The 19,384-nt window shown below is 40.2% G+C and overlaps 1 protein-coding gene across 1 annotated transcript in view; it reads right to left on the minus strand.

The window, feature by feature from the left end:
• lama3 (laminin, alpha 3) overlaps positions 1 to 19,384 on the minus strand; it is a 65,336-nt gene that overhangs the window by 8,018 nt on the left and 37,934 nt on the right. The window contains exons 25-33 of the mRNA XM_057841953.1: positions 19,253 to 19,383; positions 19,085 to 19,192; positions 18,857 to 19,001; positions 12,692 to 12,810; positions 6,604 to 6,784; positions 2,002 to 2,145; positions 1,776 to 1,914; positions 1,572 to 1,699; positions 1,384 to 1,474 (exon numbers count right to left, since the gene is read on the minus strand). Of these exons, the coding sequence (XP_057697936.1) occupies positions 1,384 to 1,474; positions 1,572 to 1,699; positions 1,776 to 1,914; positions 2,002 to 2,145; positions 6,604 to 6,784; positions 12,692 to 12,810; positions 18,857 to 19,001; positions 19,085 to 19,192; positions 19,253 to 19,383 (1,186 nt within the window). The remainder of the gene's footprint in view (positions 1 to 1,383; positions 1,475 to 1,571; positions 1,700 to 1,775; positions 1,915 to 2,001; positions 2,146 to 6,603; positions 6,785 to 12,691; positions 12,811 to 18,856; positions 19,002 to 19,084; positions 19,193 to 19,252; position 19,384) is intronic.

Consider the following 19,384-nt stretch of genomic DNA (forward strand, 5'->3'; position numbering starts at 1 on the left):
ACCCTTTTATGTATCCCCCGCTTGTTGTCTGCTTCGAGGTTCAACCTTGTTTCCGCATTTGCGGACGCTAACAATTATAAGTAATAATAATTGACCACAGCATCCCGTCTCTCCTTTTTTTCGGGAGGTGGGAGTCCCTTATTTCTATTTCTGAAAGGTGGCAACAATACTTTGGAAACACTTCCCAAATTACTGCGGCATTTCTTTCAGTAAAAGACAATAAAAGTAAAGTAGACGTAGTGAACTGACTAGAGATTGTTGCTCCGGTCCAACGGCCTTCTTCCTCTGGATAGCAGTCCTGCTCTTGCAGGCTCAAACTCGTTGTGTTCGTTCACGTTTCGTCTTCAAATGTTTTATCAAGTTCGAGGTATTGAAACTGGCCGATTTAACTCCACATCTCCAAACTTTCAGGCCGCAAATCTTGCATGCAGCCATTGATTTTAATCGACGGGATTTCTATTTGGAAATATTTCCCGACCGCCGCGGCGCCGCCATATTTCCTGGTTTGTTTTTCGTCCATATGAAAAAGCCCCCTTTTGATTGGTCAGGAGTGGCTATTGGCCCGCTCTCATTGGTCTGGAGCAGGCCAATAGCGATAGCTGCTTGGTGTTCACGTGTCATCACACAACACAGAGACAGAGTGTAGTGAGCGCCAGGAGGAGAAAAAGGCTGTGGTCAAATGTTATAACAATGGACCGGTAAATGGTATCGACGCCGTCTTTGTTGGTACTCGCCGATACCGATACCACCATTTCGGGCCGGATCGGCGCCCCCTGCCGATACTAGTATCGGTATCGGTGCATCTTTACTAAACATGCTGGAGTAAACTGTCGTAGCTGGTGGGAAACGTTCATGACAGTGTTTACTAACCTTTAATTTTGCATAAATGCAAAATCATATTGGAGGTATTGCCTCCCAAGCAGCCACCCTCTGCAAACATGTTTTACATGTCGGTTGGCCCTCCTCCTCTAAGCAACAGCCGTCTGTAACTTTTCTGTAGCCGAAGTATTCCCATACCAGCGATTTCGTTTTCTTCGATGGAGGGAAAAAGTTCAGGAGTTTCACCTCCCCCAGTCATCGTGTAGCACAGCTGACTCACTGACACTGAGCAACAACCGGTGGGCGAGGGTTGACCCTCGCACCTGCAAGCAAGGGATTTCTCCCTACATTTATGGTACATAAAAATAGCTAATACCTTAGGGCTGGTATGACGGAAATTTTAGCTGTTTTGAAGCCATGACGTTTTCATACCACGGTATACCTTGAAACTGGTTATCGGCACATGCCTACTCGTGACCTAAAAAAACCTCAGGATTTTGGATACTTGTAAGTCAAAGTACCACTTGGAGAAATCAATATTTTCCAATCAAGACCTTAGTATACCTTTAATCACATGAAATTCACCATCGCAGAGATTCTGTGGAGTCAGCACAGCACTGACGCTTTGGCCCCTATCATTCACAGTGACGCCCACCTGGTAGAAAAAAAAAAATCACAAAGTCACTCAACTATCGCTCCCCTCCACACCATTTCTTGATTAAATGGGACGTTTTCCAAGAAGACAAGGTCACCGTGTTGTTAATTAAGAACACGTCGAAGCTGGTTCCTTGGGCCTGCGCGTGGAAGAGAAGACCAGACAGGCGACGGGGACGTAGCTCGAAGGTCAACACGAAGTGATCGCCAACTGCAAAGGGATCATCTAGGAGAAGAACAAATACTGTACCTCCTTGTGGATATTCATTCAGTGAATTATGCGGGAGGATTCACACTCAAACCTAAGACGACGTGACCTCCAGTAAAGTACACCCCACTTTCAGTGTGCCCGTCCGAGCAGGGTGACACCCTATGCCCCCCCTCAGGGTTTCCCACTGGCTCATTGTTCATTCTGAAGCCTCGCACACAGCCTGTGATGCTCTTCAAGAGGGTTTTCAGATAGAAATTAGTGATATGTAATGCAAGCACACAGGTATATCCAGCATTTGAAAAAAGTTTGACACGGACTTTAGAATTCCCCGTGTGGCCCCCCAGGTAGACAAGACCATGGAAGTTTAATGATGAGCCTTCGTCATTTGGCAAATGGCCGTCGGTCACACGTATTCCATCTACCAGAAGATGGAACGTGTTGCTCTCCACGCTGCACTCTACCTGACGACAGACACGTCAACAAAGCATCAATTGGTTAACTCACAGTCATAATAGGTTAAAAAAAAAAAAAAAAAAGCCTGTGGCGGAAAACAGACAAGAATGAAAAAGCAGTTTCTGCTCTTGCACTCGTCTTTAAAAGTAATTGCCGTATTTTAAACCAAAACAACTGTTGTGTTTGATTGAACAATATGTCTATATGCTGCCATAGCAGATTCATGGCGCATTGAGCTCCCGAACTATTTTTAATTTGTCCGTTTTACCCTGGAAACCCCCGTTTACAGACGTCGTGCAACCGCTTTTGTTTCAACCCAGCCATAAAACAAAGGTATTTAAATATATTTATTATTCAAAATGTCTGTTTTTAGCTTAGAATCATTAATGGATGTATAATATAATAAAAAATAAAAAAAAACACGACTTTAAAAAAATTATTCACTCGCATATCTTAAACTTTTAAACAAATGACGTCACAATGAAAAAAATGGTGTCTGTAAAAAAGTCACGGATAGCCACCTAATAACTAACGCTTAATTGTCTTTTTTTTTTTTTTTACTGTTGCATTTTCTCTGATATGTTAGATGATAAATATTTGATCTGAACAAAAAAAAGTTGGAAAAAAAAAAACGTTTAAAAGGGTAAATATATGAAAAAGAAAATGTCAACTACTCCTTGATGTCTGCGATTTACGCATTGCGACCCATGTTTCACCCATAAAATCCCCGAAAAATCCATTCACAGCTGTGTCTTGACCCTCAGTGATACATGCTAGATGGAGTTTTTGGATCGAAACAAGGTAAGTACGCGATAATATCTCGTTAAAGTCATTTAATTCTTCTCTTTTATGCTATCACCTCCAGATAGGGTTTCGCTGTTTAAAAAAAATGTTTTTTTAAAAGTCCTCCTGTTCAAAATTTTTCTTCACCAAGAAAATTGAGATTTTAAGCTTTCCAATGACGTATCACACATACATATCGGACAATTTTGAAAGTCGGCCAAATTGGGGTCTCAGAGCAGAACTTCAAGTCACCTGAGTGTTTTCCGCCCTATACTATTATCAATTATTTTTTATTATTATCTATTATTATTCCATGCTATTTTAGGCTAAGTTAGCCTAAATATTTTCAGAGATTGCAGGCTAGACACAAATGCTATTATTTCTGCTGTAGCTGTTAGTTGTGGGCAAATATATGTTTTTACAGAAATAATGTATCCATTTAACGAGAATTAATTTAAACGTGCAGAATGTCGGATTGATGGCAAAAATATGGTCTTGCAACTTCATCAAAATATTGACTAGCGCAAAATGCCCTCTCCCTTCGGGTTGCCAGAATACTGCTTCAAATTGGAGAACCAGCAGGAAAAGAACTTTAAGTGGTCCAGAGTTCTCTGCGGAAGGTATATCTTATTTTTAATTTTCATGCAAGATGTTTTCAATGTAATAATGCTAGCATTTAGTAATAACAATTAAAAGAGCCTTGATACGAGGTGAGGTCCAAGTTAGCTTATGTCACCAAGATCGAAGTGAGAGAGGGCTACTTTTCACAATGTATAAGCTCACTGGCAAAGAAATGTGGAATTTGGACATTTGGATGTAGTTGCTCCATCCATTTTCATGTCAATTACCAATTAAAAATTGTAGCTACTGTTATATAGTCCTATTTACACGCGTAAAGACTACCATTGCCCCAGTCAATTGATCCACATGCTAAATAACATAGCACAACCCCATCAAATAAATGTACAGTGTATAACAAAAGTGAGTACACCCCTCACATTTCTGCAGATATTTAAGTATACTAGTATCTTTTCATGGGACACTGACAAAATGACACCTTGATACAAGGAAAAGTAGTCTGTGTGCAGCTTATATAATAATTTATTTTCCCCTCAAAATATAGCCATTAATATCCAAACCCCTGGCAACAAAAGTGAGTACACCCCTTAGAAACTACATCCCTAAATGTCCAAATTGAGTACTGCTTGTCATTTTTCCTCCAAAGTGTCATGCGACTCGTTATTGTTACTAGGTCCAGGTGTGAATAGGGAGCAGGTGTGTTCAAATTTGTAGTGCAGGTCCTCACTCTCTCTCTTACTGGTCACTGAAAGTTCCAACATGGCACCACATGGCAAAGAACTCTCTGAGGATCTTAAAAGACGTATTGTTGCGCTACATGAACATGGCCAAGGCTACAAGAAGATTGCCAACACCCTGAAACTGAGCTGCAGCACAGTGGCTAAGTTCATCCAGCATTTTAAAAGAGCAGGGTCCACTCAGAACAGGCCTCGTGTTGGTCGTCCAAAGAAGCTGAGCGCACTTGCTGACCATCACATCCAAATGCTTTCTTTGAAAGATCGTTGCAGAAGTGCTGTCAGCATTGCGGCAGAGATTGAAGAGGTGGGGGGTCAGCCTGTTAGTGCTCAGACCATACGCCGCACTCTACATCAAATTGGTGTGCATGGCTGTCGCCCTAGGAGGAAGCCTCTTCTGAAGACGGTACAGTAGTACGCCCGCAAACAGTTTGCTGAAGACATGTCAACAAAGCGCATGGATTACTGGAACCATGTCCGATGGTCTGATGAGACGAAGATTAACTTGTTTGGTTCCGATGGTCTCGAGCATGTGTGGTGGCGACCAGGTGAGGAGTGTAAAGATAAGTGTGTCATGCCTACAGTCAAGCATGGTGGTGGGAATGTCATGGTCTGGGGCTGCATGAGTGCTGCAGGTGTTGGAGTTACATTCCATTGAAGAAAACATGAACTTCAACATGTACTGTGAAATACTGCAGCAGAGCATGATCCCCTCCCTCCAGAAACTGGGTCGCAGGGCAGTGTTCCAGCATGAAAATGACCCCAAACACACCTACAAGATGACCACTGCTTTACTGAAGAGGCTGATGGTAAAGGTGATGGCCAAGCATGTCTCCAGACTTGAACCCAATAGAACATCTTTGGGGGATCCTCAAGCAGAAGGTGGAGGTGCGCAAAGTCTCAAATATCCGGCAGCTCCGCAACGCCATCATGGAGGAATGGAAGAGCATTCCAGTGGCAACCTGTGAAGCTCTGGTCAACTCCATGCCCAGGAGAGTAAAGGCAGTTCCGGATAATAATGTAGGCCACACAATATATTGACAGTTGACATGTTGGATGTTAATATTGACAACTTTCACTAAGGAGTGTACTCACTTTTGTTTCCAGGGGTTTAGATATTTATCATAATTAATCATTTTGAGTTATTTTGAGGGGAAAATAAATTAACTCTATTATATGAGCTGCACACAGACTACTTTTCATTGTGTCAAAGTGTCATTTTGTCAGTGATGTCCCATGAAAAGATATACTTAAATATCTGCAGAAATACGAGGGGTGTACTTACTTTTGTGATACATTGTATGTATATCCTTGTTATGCTTCTCTTGTTGTCTTAAATCCTTTGAGAGTCGTAATGACATTTTTTTGCTTGAGTGGTAGACATAATTCAGACTGTTTCTCAAAGCCTATTGTTGGTGCACAAAGTTGTGGCAACCCAGCCGAAGACTGTAAACTGGTCTCGTGATTGGCTGATGATGAACACCGAAGGAAAACAGTATCATATTTGCGTAAATCGTCTTTTAAAATGGGAAAATCTCCACTTTAACCATTGAGATCAGTTTTATAAGTATTTCCAAAAAACATCTGTATTTCATTTCTATTGAAATATTATTGTCATTTCATGAATAATTGAAGTGCAAATCCTACATTGTGCACCTTTATTAATAAAAACAATTGATGCATTTAATTTATATAGTGCTTTTTTGGACACTCAAGATGCTTTATATTGCATCACTCTTTCACTCCGCACTAAATGGAGGTAAGCTGCTATGTAGCCACAGCTGCCCTGGGGCAGTCTGACAGAAGCAAGGCAGCCAATTTGCGCCTTCTACCACCATCAACCACTCGTTTTTACAGACTCAAGGATTTACCGACAATGGGCACAGGTGGGAGCTGTAATCAAACCCCTGATCCTTCAATCAATGGACAACCCGTCGCTCCTTAAGTACTGTCAATCTAAAAAGACCTTCTTAAAGTGTGTCAACACTTCTGTTTGTCAGTTGGCGATGAGCGTCCTCAAAGCAGCACACACCTTTGATAACTGTTGTCGCGGCGAGGCTAGCTTAACTTTAGCTATCCAGAATGACCTTGTTAGAACACCAGGCAACGGATTTGCGACAGTTAAAAAAAATTAAAATGTTAACTTTGAGCTCTGAAATATATTATTTTGCTGAGTGAAATGTAAATTTGATCATTTCGTCAGGCTACAAAATTATGAAATTAAAAGGAATTTATCTAGTACAGATCTCAGCGTAGCGCTAATATCAAGTTCAGCTGGTTTTTTTTTCAACTTTACATGCATGTTCTGTTAAGGGTTTCAGAAATGCATATACAAACTGTTAGCGTTTTTTGAATTTTCATTCCATTTACTCTATGCCAGTGTCCGTCATTAGTTTTCAGTCTATGGTTGATGGCTCTGGTCGATCCGAGTGACATCTTAATCCTGCCGTTTGCCATGTACAGAACTAGCAGGGGCACCACTCCTGAGCCTTCCACAAAAAGGATGACACCATTAGAGGACTTGGTCTTTACGTCAAGGGAGAAGTGAGGTCTAAAACAAGGAGAAAAAGAGGAAGAAACAATAGGATCAGATAGAAAAACAAAGTGAAATTGTAGAAGCAATCCTGTCACCAAATGTGAAATGCATTGGGAAAGAAGAACAATTATTACACTGTAGCTATTTTTTGAATGATCTACAGTATTCTTTATTCACGCAGTACATAATCATCATGTTAAGCCCCTTTCACAAACATATCCCGGTAAATTCCCTTGTAAAGTGACGCAGGATTTACTCGCGTCATTGCTTTCACGCATGTAGAAATGTCCCAAGAATGACGCGGGTTGGACACTTTCACAGACTCTGCCCACTTGCACTCTTTGTGCGGTTAGGGCTGCTGGCGCAATTTTACAGTATAACCAGGGCATTAGGTCATTTCTGGTCGGAATCGGCTGTCACAATGTTGGTCAAATCGTGTTATGTTACAGAGCCGGTTGTGGGAGCATTCCCGACGTTGTAACTGCAGCCAATTTAAGCTCATAAAGACTGTATTTAAGCCCAGGCGATCCAAGAGAAGGGTGCCGAGATATTAACTTGCTGGGCGCCATTCGACACCTCTACCGCCCTTGTTTTGAAATCCCTTACGTTGTGCTGGTATTTGAGCGTATTTGTTTTGTTGTCTTATCGGCTCCCTGCTTACCGCTTAGGTTAGTATTATTGATCCCTATCGACCTACTGTCCCAAACACATTGTGTTGTTCCCCCTTTTCCACGATCGCGTGTATTTTTGTTTGTATTTAATAAATCCTTGAACACATCCCTATGTTGTTTACTGCTTTGAGGTACAACCTTGTTTCCGTAGTTGTGGACCCTAACATCGGCAAACAAAATAAACCAAAGATGGACGATGGACTTTGTTCCTTGGCTCCACGATCCAGTCGCAATTTAATTTCCTTATGTTTTCAGTATAATTTTGCCATTTCCAGCTTGCTATGTTGATAATTGTGATGTTTGTTTACCGCGTTTTGTCTTACTGCAAAGAAAGAGGACGTGACGATCGGCCCGCCATGATATTTACGTCATCAGCCATGATGCTGTGAATTTAAGGCTTGCTTTCATATATGCCTCGTCCCGGGACTTTTAAGACGTGACCTGTGAAATGTCCGCGTAATCTCCGTGTCAGTCGACCCAGGAAATTGCTTTCACATACAAGAGCTACCTGTTCAAATCCCGTAATTTTAATGGTGTTTTGACATACAGTGCCTTGCAAAAGTATTCGGCCCCCTTGAATCTTGCAACCTTTCGCCACATTTCAGGCTTCAAACATAAAGAAATGAAATTTAATTTTTTTGTCAAGAATCAACAACAAGTGGGACACAATCGTGAAGTGGAACAACATTTATTGGATAATTTAAACTTTTTTAACAAATAAAAAACTGAAAAGTGGGGCGTGCAATATTATTCGGCCCCTTTACTTTCAGTGCAGCAAACTCACTCCAGAAGTTCAGTGAGGATCTCTGAATGATCCAATGTTGTCCTAAATGACCGATGATGATAAATAGAATCCACCTGTGTGTAATCAAGTCTCCGTATAAATGCACCTGCTCTGTGATAGTCTCAGGGTTCTGTTTAAAGTGCAGAGAGCATTATGAAAACCAAGGAACACACCAGGCAGGTCCGAGATACTGTTGTGGAGAAGTTTAAAGCCGGATTTGGATACAAAAAGATTTCCTAAGCTTTAAACATCTCAAGGAGCACTGTGCAAGCCATCATATTGAAATGGAAGGAGCATCAGACCACTGCAAATCTACCAAGACCTAATCTACCGTCCAAGATCTACCGTCCTTCCAAACTTTCTTCTCAAACAAGGAGAAAACTGATCAGAGATGCAGCCAAGAGGCCCATGATCACTCTGGATGAACTGCAGAGATCTACAGCTGAGGTGGGAGAGTCTGTCCATAGGACAACAACCAGTCGTACACTGCACAAATCTGGCCTTTATGGAAGAGTGGCAAGAAGAAAGCCATTTCTCAAAGATATCCATAAAAAGTCTCGTTTAAAGTTTGCCACAAGCCACCTGGGAGACACACCAAACATGTGGAAGAAGGTGCTCTGGTCAGATGAAACCAAAATTGAACTTTTTGGCCACAATGCAAAACGATATGTTTGGCGTAAAAGCAACACAGCTCATCACCCTGAACACACCATCCCCACTGTCAAACATGGTGGTGGCAGCATCATGGTTTGGGCCTGCTTTTCTTCAGCAGGGACAGGGAAGATGGTTAAAATTGACGGGAAGATGGATGCAGCCAAATACAGGAACATTCTGGAAGAAAACCTGTTGGTATCCGCACAAGACCTGAGACTGAGACGGAGATTTATCTTCCAACAGGACAATGATCCAAAACATAAAGCCAAATCTACAATGGAATGGTTCAAAAATAAATGTATCCAGGTGTTAGAATGGCCAAGTCAAAGTCCAGACCTGAATCCAATCGAGAATCTGTGGAAAGAGCTGAAGACTGCTGTTCACAAACACTCTCCATCCAACCTCACTGAGCTCGAGCTGTTTTGCAAGGAAGAATGGGCAAGAATGTCAGTCTCTCGATGTGCAAAACTGATAGAAACATACCCCAAGCGATTTGCAGCTGTAATTGGAGCAAAAGGTGGCGCTACAAAGTATTAACGCAAGGGGGCCTAATAATATTGCACGCCCCACTTTTCAGTTTTTTATTTGTTAAAAAAGTTTAAATTATCCAATAAATTTTGTTCCACTTCACGATTGTGTCCTACTTGTTGTTGATTCTTGACAAAAAAATAAAATTTTATATCTTTTATGTTTGAAGCCTGAAATGTGGCGAAAGGTTGCAAGGTTCAAGGGGGCCGAATACTTTTGCAAGGCACTGTATATATATATATATATATATATATATATATATATATTTTTTTTTTTTTTTTTTCAAACAGAGTGGTATCGGAATGGTATCGGTATCGGCCGATACTGCACAGCCAGGTATCTGTATTGGTATCGGGCCCAAAAAATGTTATCGGTGCAACACTAGTTAAAAGCAAAAAAAAACGTGCAGGGAGCATTTATTTTACGTAAATATGCCGAATGTGCGGCTCGTCTTTAAGGGCCGAATAATATTGAACGCCCCACTTTTCAGTTTTTTATTTGTTAAAAAAGTTTAAATTATCCAATAAATTTTGTTCCACTTCACGATTGTGTCCCACTTGTTGTTGATTCTTGACAAAAAATTAAAATTTTATATCTTTATGTTTGAAGCCTGAAATGTGGCGAAAGGTTGCAAGGTTCAAGGGGGCCGAATACTTTTGCAAGGCACTGTATGTGAAAGGGGCAATAATCATCACGTTTGAGGCAGTTTTGGCGTTTCTGATAAGCTGCAAAAACTATTTCAAATCAAATTTATTTCTCTAGCCCTTTACAAAAACCCAAAAGGTCCTCAAAGTGCTTTACAACAATGATAAATAAAGTTCATGATAAACAAAAGGCAGGAAAGTATTATACACATAGTAACATTGTTTTAAAAATATAATAGTAAAACATCATTAGCGGGACTCGAACCCGGGAACAAAACAAGTCATCCTCTTACCTCATTGCAACCACTACACCACATAAAGATAACTGAACAACATATCTTCAAAGTACATTACCGTTCAAAAAGTTTGGGGTCGCTTAGACCCCAAACTTTTGAACGGTAGTGTATATTACGAGTTAGACAATTTAAAATGTCAGGTTGAAATGTGTATTAACTCTTAAAGACCTCCAACATGAAGCAATTATCAGAGAATGCCAAAATTTGAAAAGTAAGATCCTAATGAAACCTTTTTGTCAAATTTGTTAAAAGAAATGTCAAAATGAATATGCGAAATAGGCACTCTAATACAGTGGGGCAAATAAGTATTTAGTCAACACTAATTGTCTAAGTTCTCCCATTTGAAAATATTAGAGAGGCCTGTAATTGTCAACATGGGTAAACCTCAACCATGAGAGACAGAATGTGGAAAAAGAACAAAATCACATTGTTTGATTTTTAAAGAATTTATATGCAAATCATGGTGGTAAATAAGTATTTGGTCAATACCAAAAGTTCATCTCAATACTTTGTTACGTACCCTTTGTTGGCAATAACAGAGGCCAAACATTTTCTGTAACTCTTCACAAGCTTTTCACACACTGTTGCTGGTATTTTGGCCCATTCCTCCATGCAGATCTCCTCTAGAGCAGTGATGTTTTGGGGCTGTCATTGGGCTGCACAGACTTTCAACTCCCTCCTCAACCCGTGGCGTCAAAATGATAACAAGAACGGTGAGCTAAAATCCCAGAACCACACGAGGGGACCTAGTGAATGACCTACAGAGAGCTGGGACCACAGTAACAAAGGCTACTATCAGTAACACAATGCGCCGTCAGGGACTCAAATCCTGCACTGCCAGACGTGTCCCCCTGCTGAAGAAAGTACACGTCCAGGCCCGTCTGTGGTTTGCTAGAGAGCATTTGGATGATCCAGATGAGACTGGGAGAATGTTTTATGGTCAGATGAAACCTAAATAGAAGTTTTTGGCAGAAACACAGGTTCTCGTGTTTGGAGGAGAAAGAATACTGAATTGCACCATACCCACTGTGAAGCATGGGGGTGGAAACATGCTTTGGGGCTGTTTTTCTGCAAAGGGACCAGGACGACTGATCTGTGTAAAGGAAAGAATGAATGGGGCCATGTATCGAGAGATTTTGAGTGAAAATCTCCTTCCATCAGCAAGGGCATTGAAGATGAGACGTGGCCGTGTCTTTCAGCATGACAATGATCCCAAACACACAGCCAGGGCAACAAAGGAGTGGCTTTGTAAGAAGCATTTCAAGGGCCTAGAGTGGCCTAGCCAGTCTCCAGATCTCAGCCCCATAGAAAGTCTGTGGAGGGAGTTGAAAGTCCGTGTTGCTCAACGACAGCTACAAAACATCTCTGCTTTAGAGGACATCTGGATGGAGGAATGGGCCAAAATACCAGCAACAGTGTGTGAAGCTTATGAAGAGTTACAGAAAACGTTTGGCCTCCGTTATTGCCAACAAAGGGTACATAACAAAGTATTGAGATGAACTTTTAGTATTGACCAAATACTTTTTTTCAACCCTGATTTGCAAATAAATTCTTTAAAAATCAAACGATATGCTTTTCTGGTTTTTTTTTCCACATTCTGTCACTCATGGTTGAGGTTTACCCATGTTGACAATTACAGGCCTCTCTAATATTTTCAAGTGGGAGAACTTGCACACGAAGTGGTTGACTAAATACTTATTTGCCCCACTGCATCTATAACCCTAGCTAAATCCTGTTTTTTTTTCTAATAGAACCTGCAGATGCATGCGTTGACTTGCATCCATCATTATTTTTTTTCAAAAAGAAATTCAAAATTCTGAATTACTCTCAAAATCATGAAATTTTAGGTTTATCACATGTGATACATTTGACAATAAAGGGTTCAATTGTATTTATATGCTTGACTGACAGCCGATTATTTTTGTTCTCCCTAAAAATGAGATGCTTTTCACTGCTCTATGCTTTTAGTGGGTGAGTATGGGGGAGTCACAAGCCTTTTTTTGGGGGGGGGGGGGGGGACACAGCCCCCTATTGCCCACCCACCCATGCTGATGGATCTGGGTAGAAATGCTACAAAAAGTACAAAAGTCAAATGAAGATCAAGGTAAAATACTTTAATTTAGAAAATATCTGTAGTTCATATTTGAGATAGGAAATCACTATGAGGATATTCTTGTCTCAGCTCAAAATTCACCTGGAGCATACAATGTGTGCAAGTAAAATTAACACTGTGAGGGTCAAGGTGAGCCACCCTGTCAGCAGCCCCGTGGCTTAATGATCACAATAGCGTGCGGTTCCTGTCCTCGGTAGGGCCCGGAGAGGATTACCTTCAAATGTGACATCACCTGTAATTAAGGTCCTGCTGGGGCAGCTTGTACGCCAGCCAACTGTCTTCCTGTGAGAGCTCGTAGCCGCGGCGGGGGGCTCGTCGATGTCCGCACTCACCATGTGTTTGGTCCGCAGTCTGACACGAGACATACAAGTGATGATGAGTGTGCAACTAGGCGAAAACTGTAATTAACTTTGAGAGATGAGTGTGAGGGATGGGCCAAAATAGCCATGAATTATAGCAGGTCTTAGAAGTCTACACTGTAAACAAACAAAAAAAACAGTCAAAGACGCATCATTTTTCCACTAAATTATTGGCAGCTACGGTTGATATGATTAATACAACGCAAAAGCAAGGGCGCAGGTTTGGTCTCAACATTGGTAGGGAGGATGTAACAGCATAACCTTCATGTACACTTTTTGCTCTGGATGGGACATAAATAAGACCAAACAGATTGGGTGAACGGGGGTCACGGCTACATTTCTCACGAATATGAACCTAATTAATTGATAGGCTAAATCAGGGGTACTCATTACGTCGATCACTAACAACCAGTCGATCGCAACGCTAGTGTAGGTAGCTCGCGACATCCCAATTTTCTAATGTACATAGTTAATTATGATTATGTTGTGTGTATGTTGTGTTGTGTGAGCAACATTTGAGTTTATGCAACACCCATCTTACTCTAAGCAGCTTCTTGCTCGTTTTTCTGGTTCTATAATTTCCAACAGAATTGGCTACATTTCTCACAGTTTAATTAACGTTAACAGTAGAAAACACAAACAGAAGGACACTTCTCATAAGGCAGCTTCCTACTCACTTCTCAAGTTTTGCAGGTTAGCAAGTTCACACAGTTTAATGTTATGCTAACTCTGATGTAGTTCGGACTTTCAGTAGCAAAAATAGTGCTGTGTTTCCCACCTTCACAACATTGGCGTCTTCTGAAATTACTTACAGTGGCTGCTGCTGGCCGAAAAAAAACTTCTAATTTCCCTCCTCTTCGAAGGGGGCGGAGGAGGCGGCATGTTGTCAACATAGGGGCTGTGCGGGCGTTTATGTGTGTCGGGGGCGGGTGAATTTATCAACCTATCAAAAGTGTGTTTGAGAGGGGGAAAAAATAGACCGGTGCATTCCGCAAGTGAAAAGAGGTAAATGTAAGTTTAACATAATGAAAAAAAATCACTTAATAATGGTAGGGTCAATTCTTTTCTTGCAACATATAGAATGACAATCTAAATTACCTTTATAACTGAACCCATTATATAATGCATGTAAGTTTGCTTAAAAGTTGCTGGGGACAATTTGAGCATCCTGAAAAGTTGGTAGTGTTATATCCCTACCATCCCTATGCAAACCTACGCCCTTGCGCAAGAGCCATAAAATCTTTACTTTAAAATGAAAATAAAGTACTGTAAAAAGAACAATGACCATTTAGACCAGGGGTCGGGAACCTATGGCTCGTAAGCCAGATCTGGCTCTTTTGACGGCCGCATCTGGCTCGCAGACAAATCTTTAATTTTTTTTTTTTTTGTAAATGTTTTGTTATACTCTTTTGCGCATTGCCCGAAACGGCAACGGTCACCGGTAATATGCTGGTGTTGTGCAGTAATGAGCAGACGTGACTTTTGCGGCATATGTTCACTTTTTTAATGCTCCGACAACAATCGCGCAATTCACACTAGATATCATCAAATAGCAACCTAGATGTACTACGTTAGATCCCCCCCCCAAGTCCCAAGCCATTGGCTGCGTGAGCCCAGGGTGATCATGGGAGATGTAGTCCATATACTACAACGACTTGAATGCCGGTTCGCAGTGATTTTAGTGGAAAAGTGGCAAACATACATGTCGTTGTGTCTATCCATATATTTATTTATCTATCTATCAATCGCATTGGCAAGGCAGATGAGGCAGAGATACTGTTCAAGTGGAGGCGCCGTATTTTGCTGTTGCAAATAGTGGCTGATGTGCGCATGTGCGTGAAGTAAACTTTTGTCATTTGTCAGCTAATTTTAGAAACCTTTTTGAGAAGATGGCAGAAAGGAAAAAATACTTTTCAGCAGGAATGAACAGAGGAATTTGCCTTTGTGGAGAATTTTGACGACATTTCGGATAAAGACAAGATAATTAAACGGATAAAAGACATGCCTCTGTCGGCAAGAACTTCGACTGTTCATCATCTTACCATCATGACGTCAAATCAAATTGAGTCAACGCAAGTGAAGGAAATAAATGCGGCACAGTTTTTTCTCTCGCTTTGGATGAGTCAACACACGTAAGCAATTTATCCCAATTCAGCGTGATTGCAAGGTTTTGACTATGAAAGCGACAATAAAAGGGGAGGATTCAAGTCCTTCTCTGAGTTTGTTAAAGAAAAAAATCTACCGATGGATAAACTTGTTTCGGTGTGCACTGATGGTGCTCCATGCGTGGTGGGGAGAAACAGGATTCGTGGCGCTTTGTGAACATGAAAAGAGACACATCCTCCAAGTTTCTCAATGCCTGCATGAAGGTTAACCCCACCAAGTATCAACCAGATTACAAAGACATCAGCAAAATCATGCAGCACTAGAAGTCGCATTAATGGTAAGAAATAGTCATCGTTGATTAGCAACAGCATAAACATGTTATGAAAAAGAATTCAGACTAACCCAAACCCTTGTACTTTAAAAGTGTTGAAATTACATAAAATGCACACATTACTTGTATTTTTTAGTTTTAAACATATTGTATGGCTCTAATGGAATTGCATTTTAAAAAATGTGGTATTCATGGCTCTCTCAGCCAAAAAGGTTCCCGACCCCTGATTTAGACTGTTGTTTTGCAGAAACTGAATGTAAAAAGCATGAATTCGTAGCTAGCTTGATGATGTCATTGCACCCCTATGCTTGTTGTGGGTTCAAATTCCAGTTGAGGCACCAAAACTGATGGCATGTTGTTCACAGTGTAAAAATAAAACTAAAACATTGAATTTTTATTCCATGATTTTCAGTTTTTAAAAATTCTATAAAAGTTACTGTAAAATTACAAACCATTGTACGTGTATTTTACCGTTTTCCCATACATTTAAATTCTGGCAACCACAGCTGCCAGTATTTTATCGTAAATTTAAAATTAGTTTTTCTAGACTGCCCGTAGGAAGGAGGTAAAGATCTCAGTCGCTTTGTTTTTCTTGTTGGTGAAGATACTAACTAAAATGTTTACTCCCACATTATTCGTGGGCAAATCAGAATGAAATTTAGTAATTATGTAAATAGTGATGTATGCGCATCAATCTTTGAAGCCTGATTTTGTTTTGTTTTTTATTTTATGGTTGATTAATTAATTGCAGACTTTTTGTTACCTGTAGTTTCCAGTTTTCTAGATGAGGGCATGTGCACTCTTTGGGTGTGATTATCATGTCTCTGAGGTGATAATATGTTAGGGAGCCGGGAGATCATACTTCTGGTTGGCAGCGGGTGGTTTTCCTTAAAGCAGACACTGTTTTTACATCTGTGTGATTTTGTCAAAGATCAGATCAAATTTGATGGGGATTTTATGCAGAAATGTGAGAAATTCCATGAGGTTCAAATACTTTTTCATACCACTGTACATGAGTGCAAGCCCGTCGACGGGGGGGGCAACTGGGTATGTTGTCGCAGGCCTCAGGACCATAGGGGCCCCTGAATGACCCTTAAAGTATTTACTTTATATTCACATATTTCTTTTTATTTAAATCATTCTCTGATTAAATATTATGTTCTATTCAATATATACTTAAAAACTTTAACATATTAAATATTTCAAAAAAAAAATTCTTTCATTTTTTTTGCACAACACAACCCCCCCAACCCCCCACCCCTCTGTCTTAGCAGAGAATGGTTTGACCCCGCTCTGGCGCACTCAAGGCTACACTACATATGTGCTCTTGGGAAATTAAAATCTATCATTCTTATAAACTCTAAACATGGCGAGTCGTCATAAATCAGGTGTGCAGAAAAGTTTAGAAAAAAAGAAAGAGATGAAGATCATAGAGGTTAACGATAAATGATGAAGTTTTTAAAAGGGGGACAAGAAGCCAGGGAATTAGAGCTAGAGTTGGCTGTGGACGGAGATGACGGTAAGTGAATACCAGCCAATAACACTGAACGTTTCCATTCGCGATCACCGTGACCAAAGCCCAATTCGAGTCAGCCACCGGCCGCTTGTAGCCTATTGAGCTGCGGTATGACAAGATAAGCTGCTCGCGTTGAGCCGAGGAGAGAGAAGGTGATGGGAGATCAGGGATATATGTTAGTCTGAGGGGAGCAGGTGCGTGAGGCTGACTGTAGCTGGAGGAGAGCGAGCCGTCATAAAAAACTACATACGCTCCACCATATCACAGGGCAGGCTTAACAACCTAGCCATGCACTCCATTGAGCGTGAGCTTGCTCAAAAACTGGATTTCACCATAAACGGATTTTAAGGGGGGGGGGGGGGGGGGGGGGGGGGGCAGGCCCCCCTGGTGGCCGAAAAGTGTAATTGCATGTAATTGATTTTCATATGTATATGTATATATATATATATATATACACACACACATATATACACATATACATATATATATACACACATATACATGTATATATATATATATATATATATATATATACACATACATATATATATAGTAAAGTTGTAAAGCAATGAAAACTGCAACAAAAATGAATGAAATGAACAAAAAAAAACATTTTTATAATGGGTGGAAATTATTTTTCAAGCACGTTAGACAGTCATTTGCTTTGCATATAATTTATATGTATATATATATATATATATATATATATATACACACACATATATATATTTTTAAATGATTTTTTTCTTTGATTGAAAATATATTTTTTTATTGAAACAACTTTTTGGAGGATTGAATGATTTAGACACAAATGCAATCTGGCCCACACAAAAAAAGATTGCTTCAATCAAAGAAAACTTTTTCAATGAAAAATTAAGTGTTCAAATACAAATTTTTCAATCTCAAATATTTTTTCGCATTTTTGATTGAAGTGATTTTTCTTTTTGAAAATCTAGATTTTTTTGAAGTAACTTATTTTTTGATTGAATAACAGAGAACATGTATTAGCCAAAATGTGACCCAAACACAAATCAACATTACCTCAATCAAAAAGTTGCTTCAATCAAAAAAAAAAAAAAAAAACGACTTAAATCCCAAAAAAAAAAAAAAAAAAAAACATTAAAAATTAATCAAAGAAAAATAGCTTTCACATGCAGTTTTTTTAATTTCACTTTTTTTTTTTTTTTTTGCATTCAAACACATTTTTTTGATGAAGCGACTTTTTTTTTGGTTGAAAATATATATTTTAATTGAAGCAACTTTTTTTTTTTAATTGAAGCAACTTTTTTTGATTGAATAATAAAGACACAAATCTACCTCCATATGGCTCCGCTGAGGGGATACAATTTTTAAGTGGGGTAACTACATTGGCACGACACCGGCGGGCCAATGTACCAAATTCAATGGATGACGATCTTGGCAAAAAGTTATGCCTAAGCAGCCTGATTTAGAATTCCCCTCAAGAATGATGGGAAACAAAAAAACGCTCATTGTCAACTTATTATTATAAATATTCTTGTAAATGAATTTTATTGCTGACACTGCGTTTTGGGGTCATCAATATGTTGTGCCCCCCCGCCCCAAAAGTCAAACTCCGCCTATGGATTTCACTGATGTTATAAATGACTTTACTGTCAAAAAATATAGGCGCATCACTGTTTGAGGGCTTGATAACCCCAGGGATGTGGAGGGGGGCAGGCACAGGATGTTTATTTAAACTGTTTTGTTGCTTAGCAGGCAGGCAGAGCACTCTCAGTTGTATTGTAGCCTACATGGGACAATAGATGGAAATTGTTTATATTGTGTCACATCACATTACGGTCTGTTAAATTTAACTGTCCATCTCAAATCAAATAATTCGAAAATTCACACTGTCATTGCTTTCAAAGCGTTAAAAGTACTGCATTTGTTGTCGTGACAAGCTGGTGGCAGGGCAGAGTTGGGGTGACCCTGGTCCCCTGCAAGTCTGTTGACAGCCCTGCATGAGCGCCATTCTTATGTAATGTGAGACTATTGAAGTCCATCCATCATCTGCCGCTTAATCCGGGGTCGAATTGAAACCAACATCTGAGCGAGCATACTTACAAGTTTGAGCATCTGGAGCGGTCTGCTCACGTCTTTAGGCAAATGTTCAGCTTGCGTGGGTGAGCCAAGGTGGCATCCAGATAGAATAACACCTCCCGTTGGCAGCAGAGAATTCAAATCCATGGGTGTAAAGCTTTGCAATGATCTGTGTTAGGTTGTGGTTTTGTAAAAATTATAATTGCCACAGAATTACACAACAGTTGATATTAAATGTATTAGATTTCAAACCTGGAGTAAATGTTAGTAATGCAGCCATTAAATACTTCTGGATGCCTCAGCTCCGCCTGAATTGGTTCACGGAAGGTGACGTTTATATTGTCAACTTGGACTTCCAGACTAATAACATAGGAGCAACGTCAGCCACCTCCATATTGTTAATAGAATGCACATCAGTACCTCGGCGTCTGCGCCACACACAAGTAGTGCCATTTCCCGTCATCGTATCTTTGCGATGACGTAATGTTGTGTTGACCAATGGTAAGTTGCAGGTAACCATGGGATAGGGAAATGTGACTTCGGGATGGTCTC

Source organism: Corythoichthys intestinalis, chromosome 7 (assembly GCF_030265065.1).
Source record: "Corythoichthys intestinalis isolate RoL2023-P3 chromosome 7, ASM3026506v1, whole genome shotgun sequence".
Classification (NCBI taxonomy): Eukaryota; Metazoa; Chordata; class Actinopteri; order Syngnathiformes; family Syngnathidae; genus Corythoichthys; species Corythoichthys intestinalis.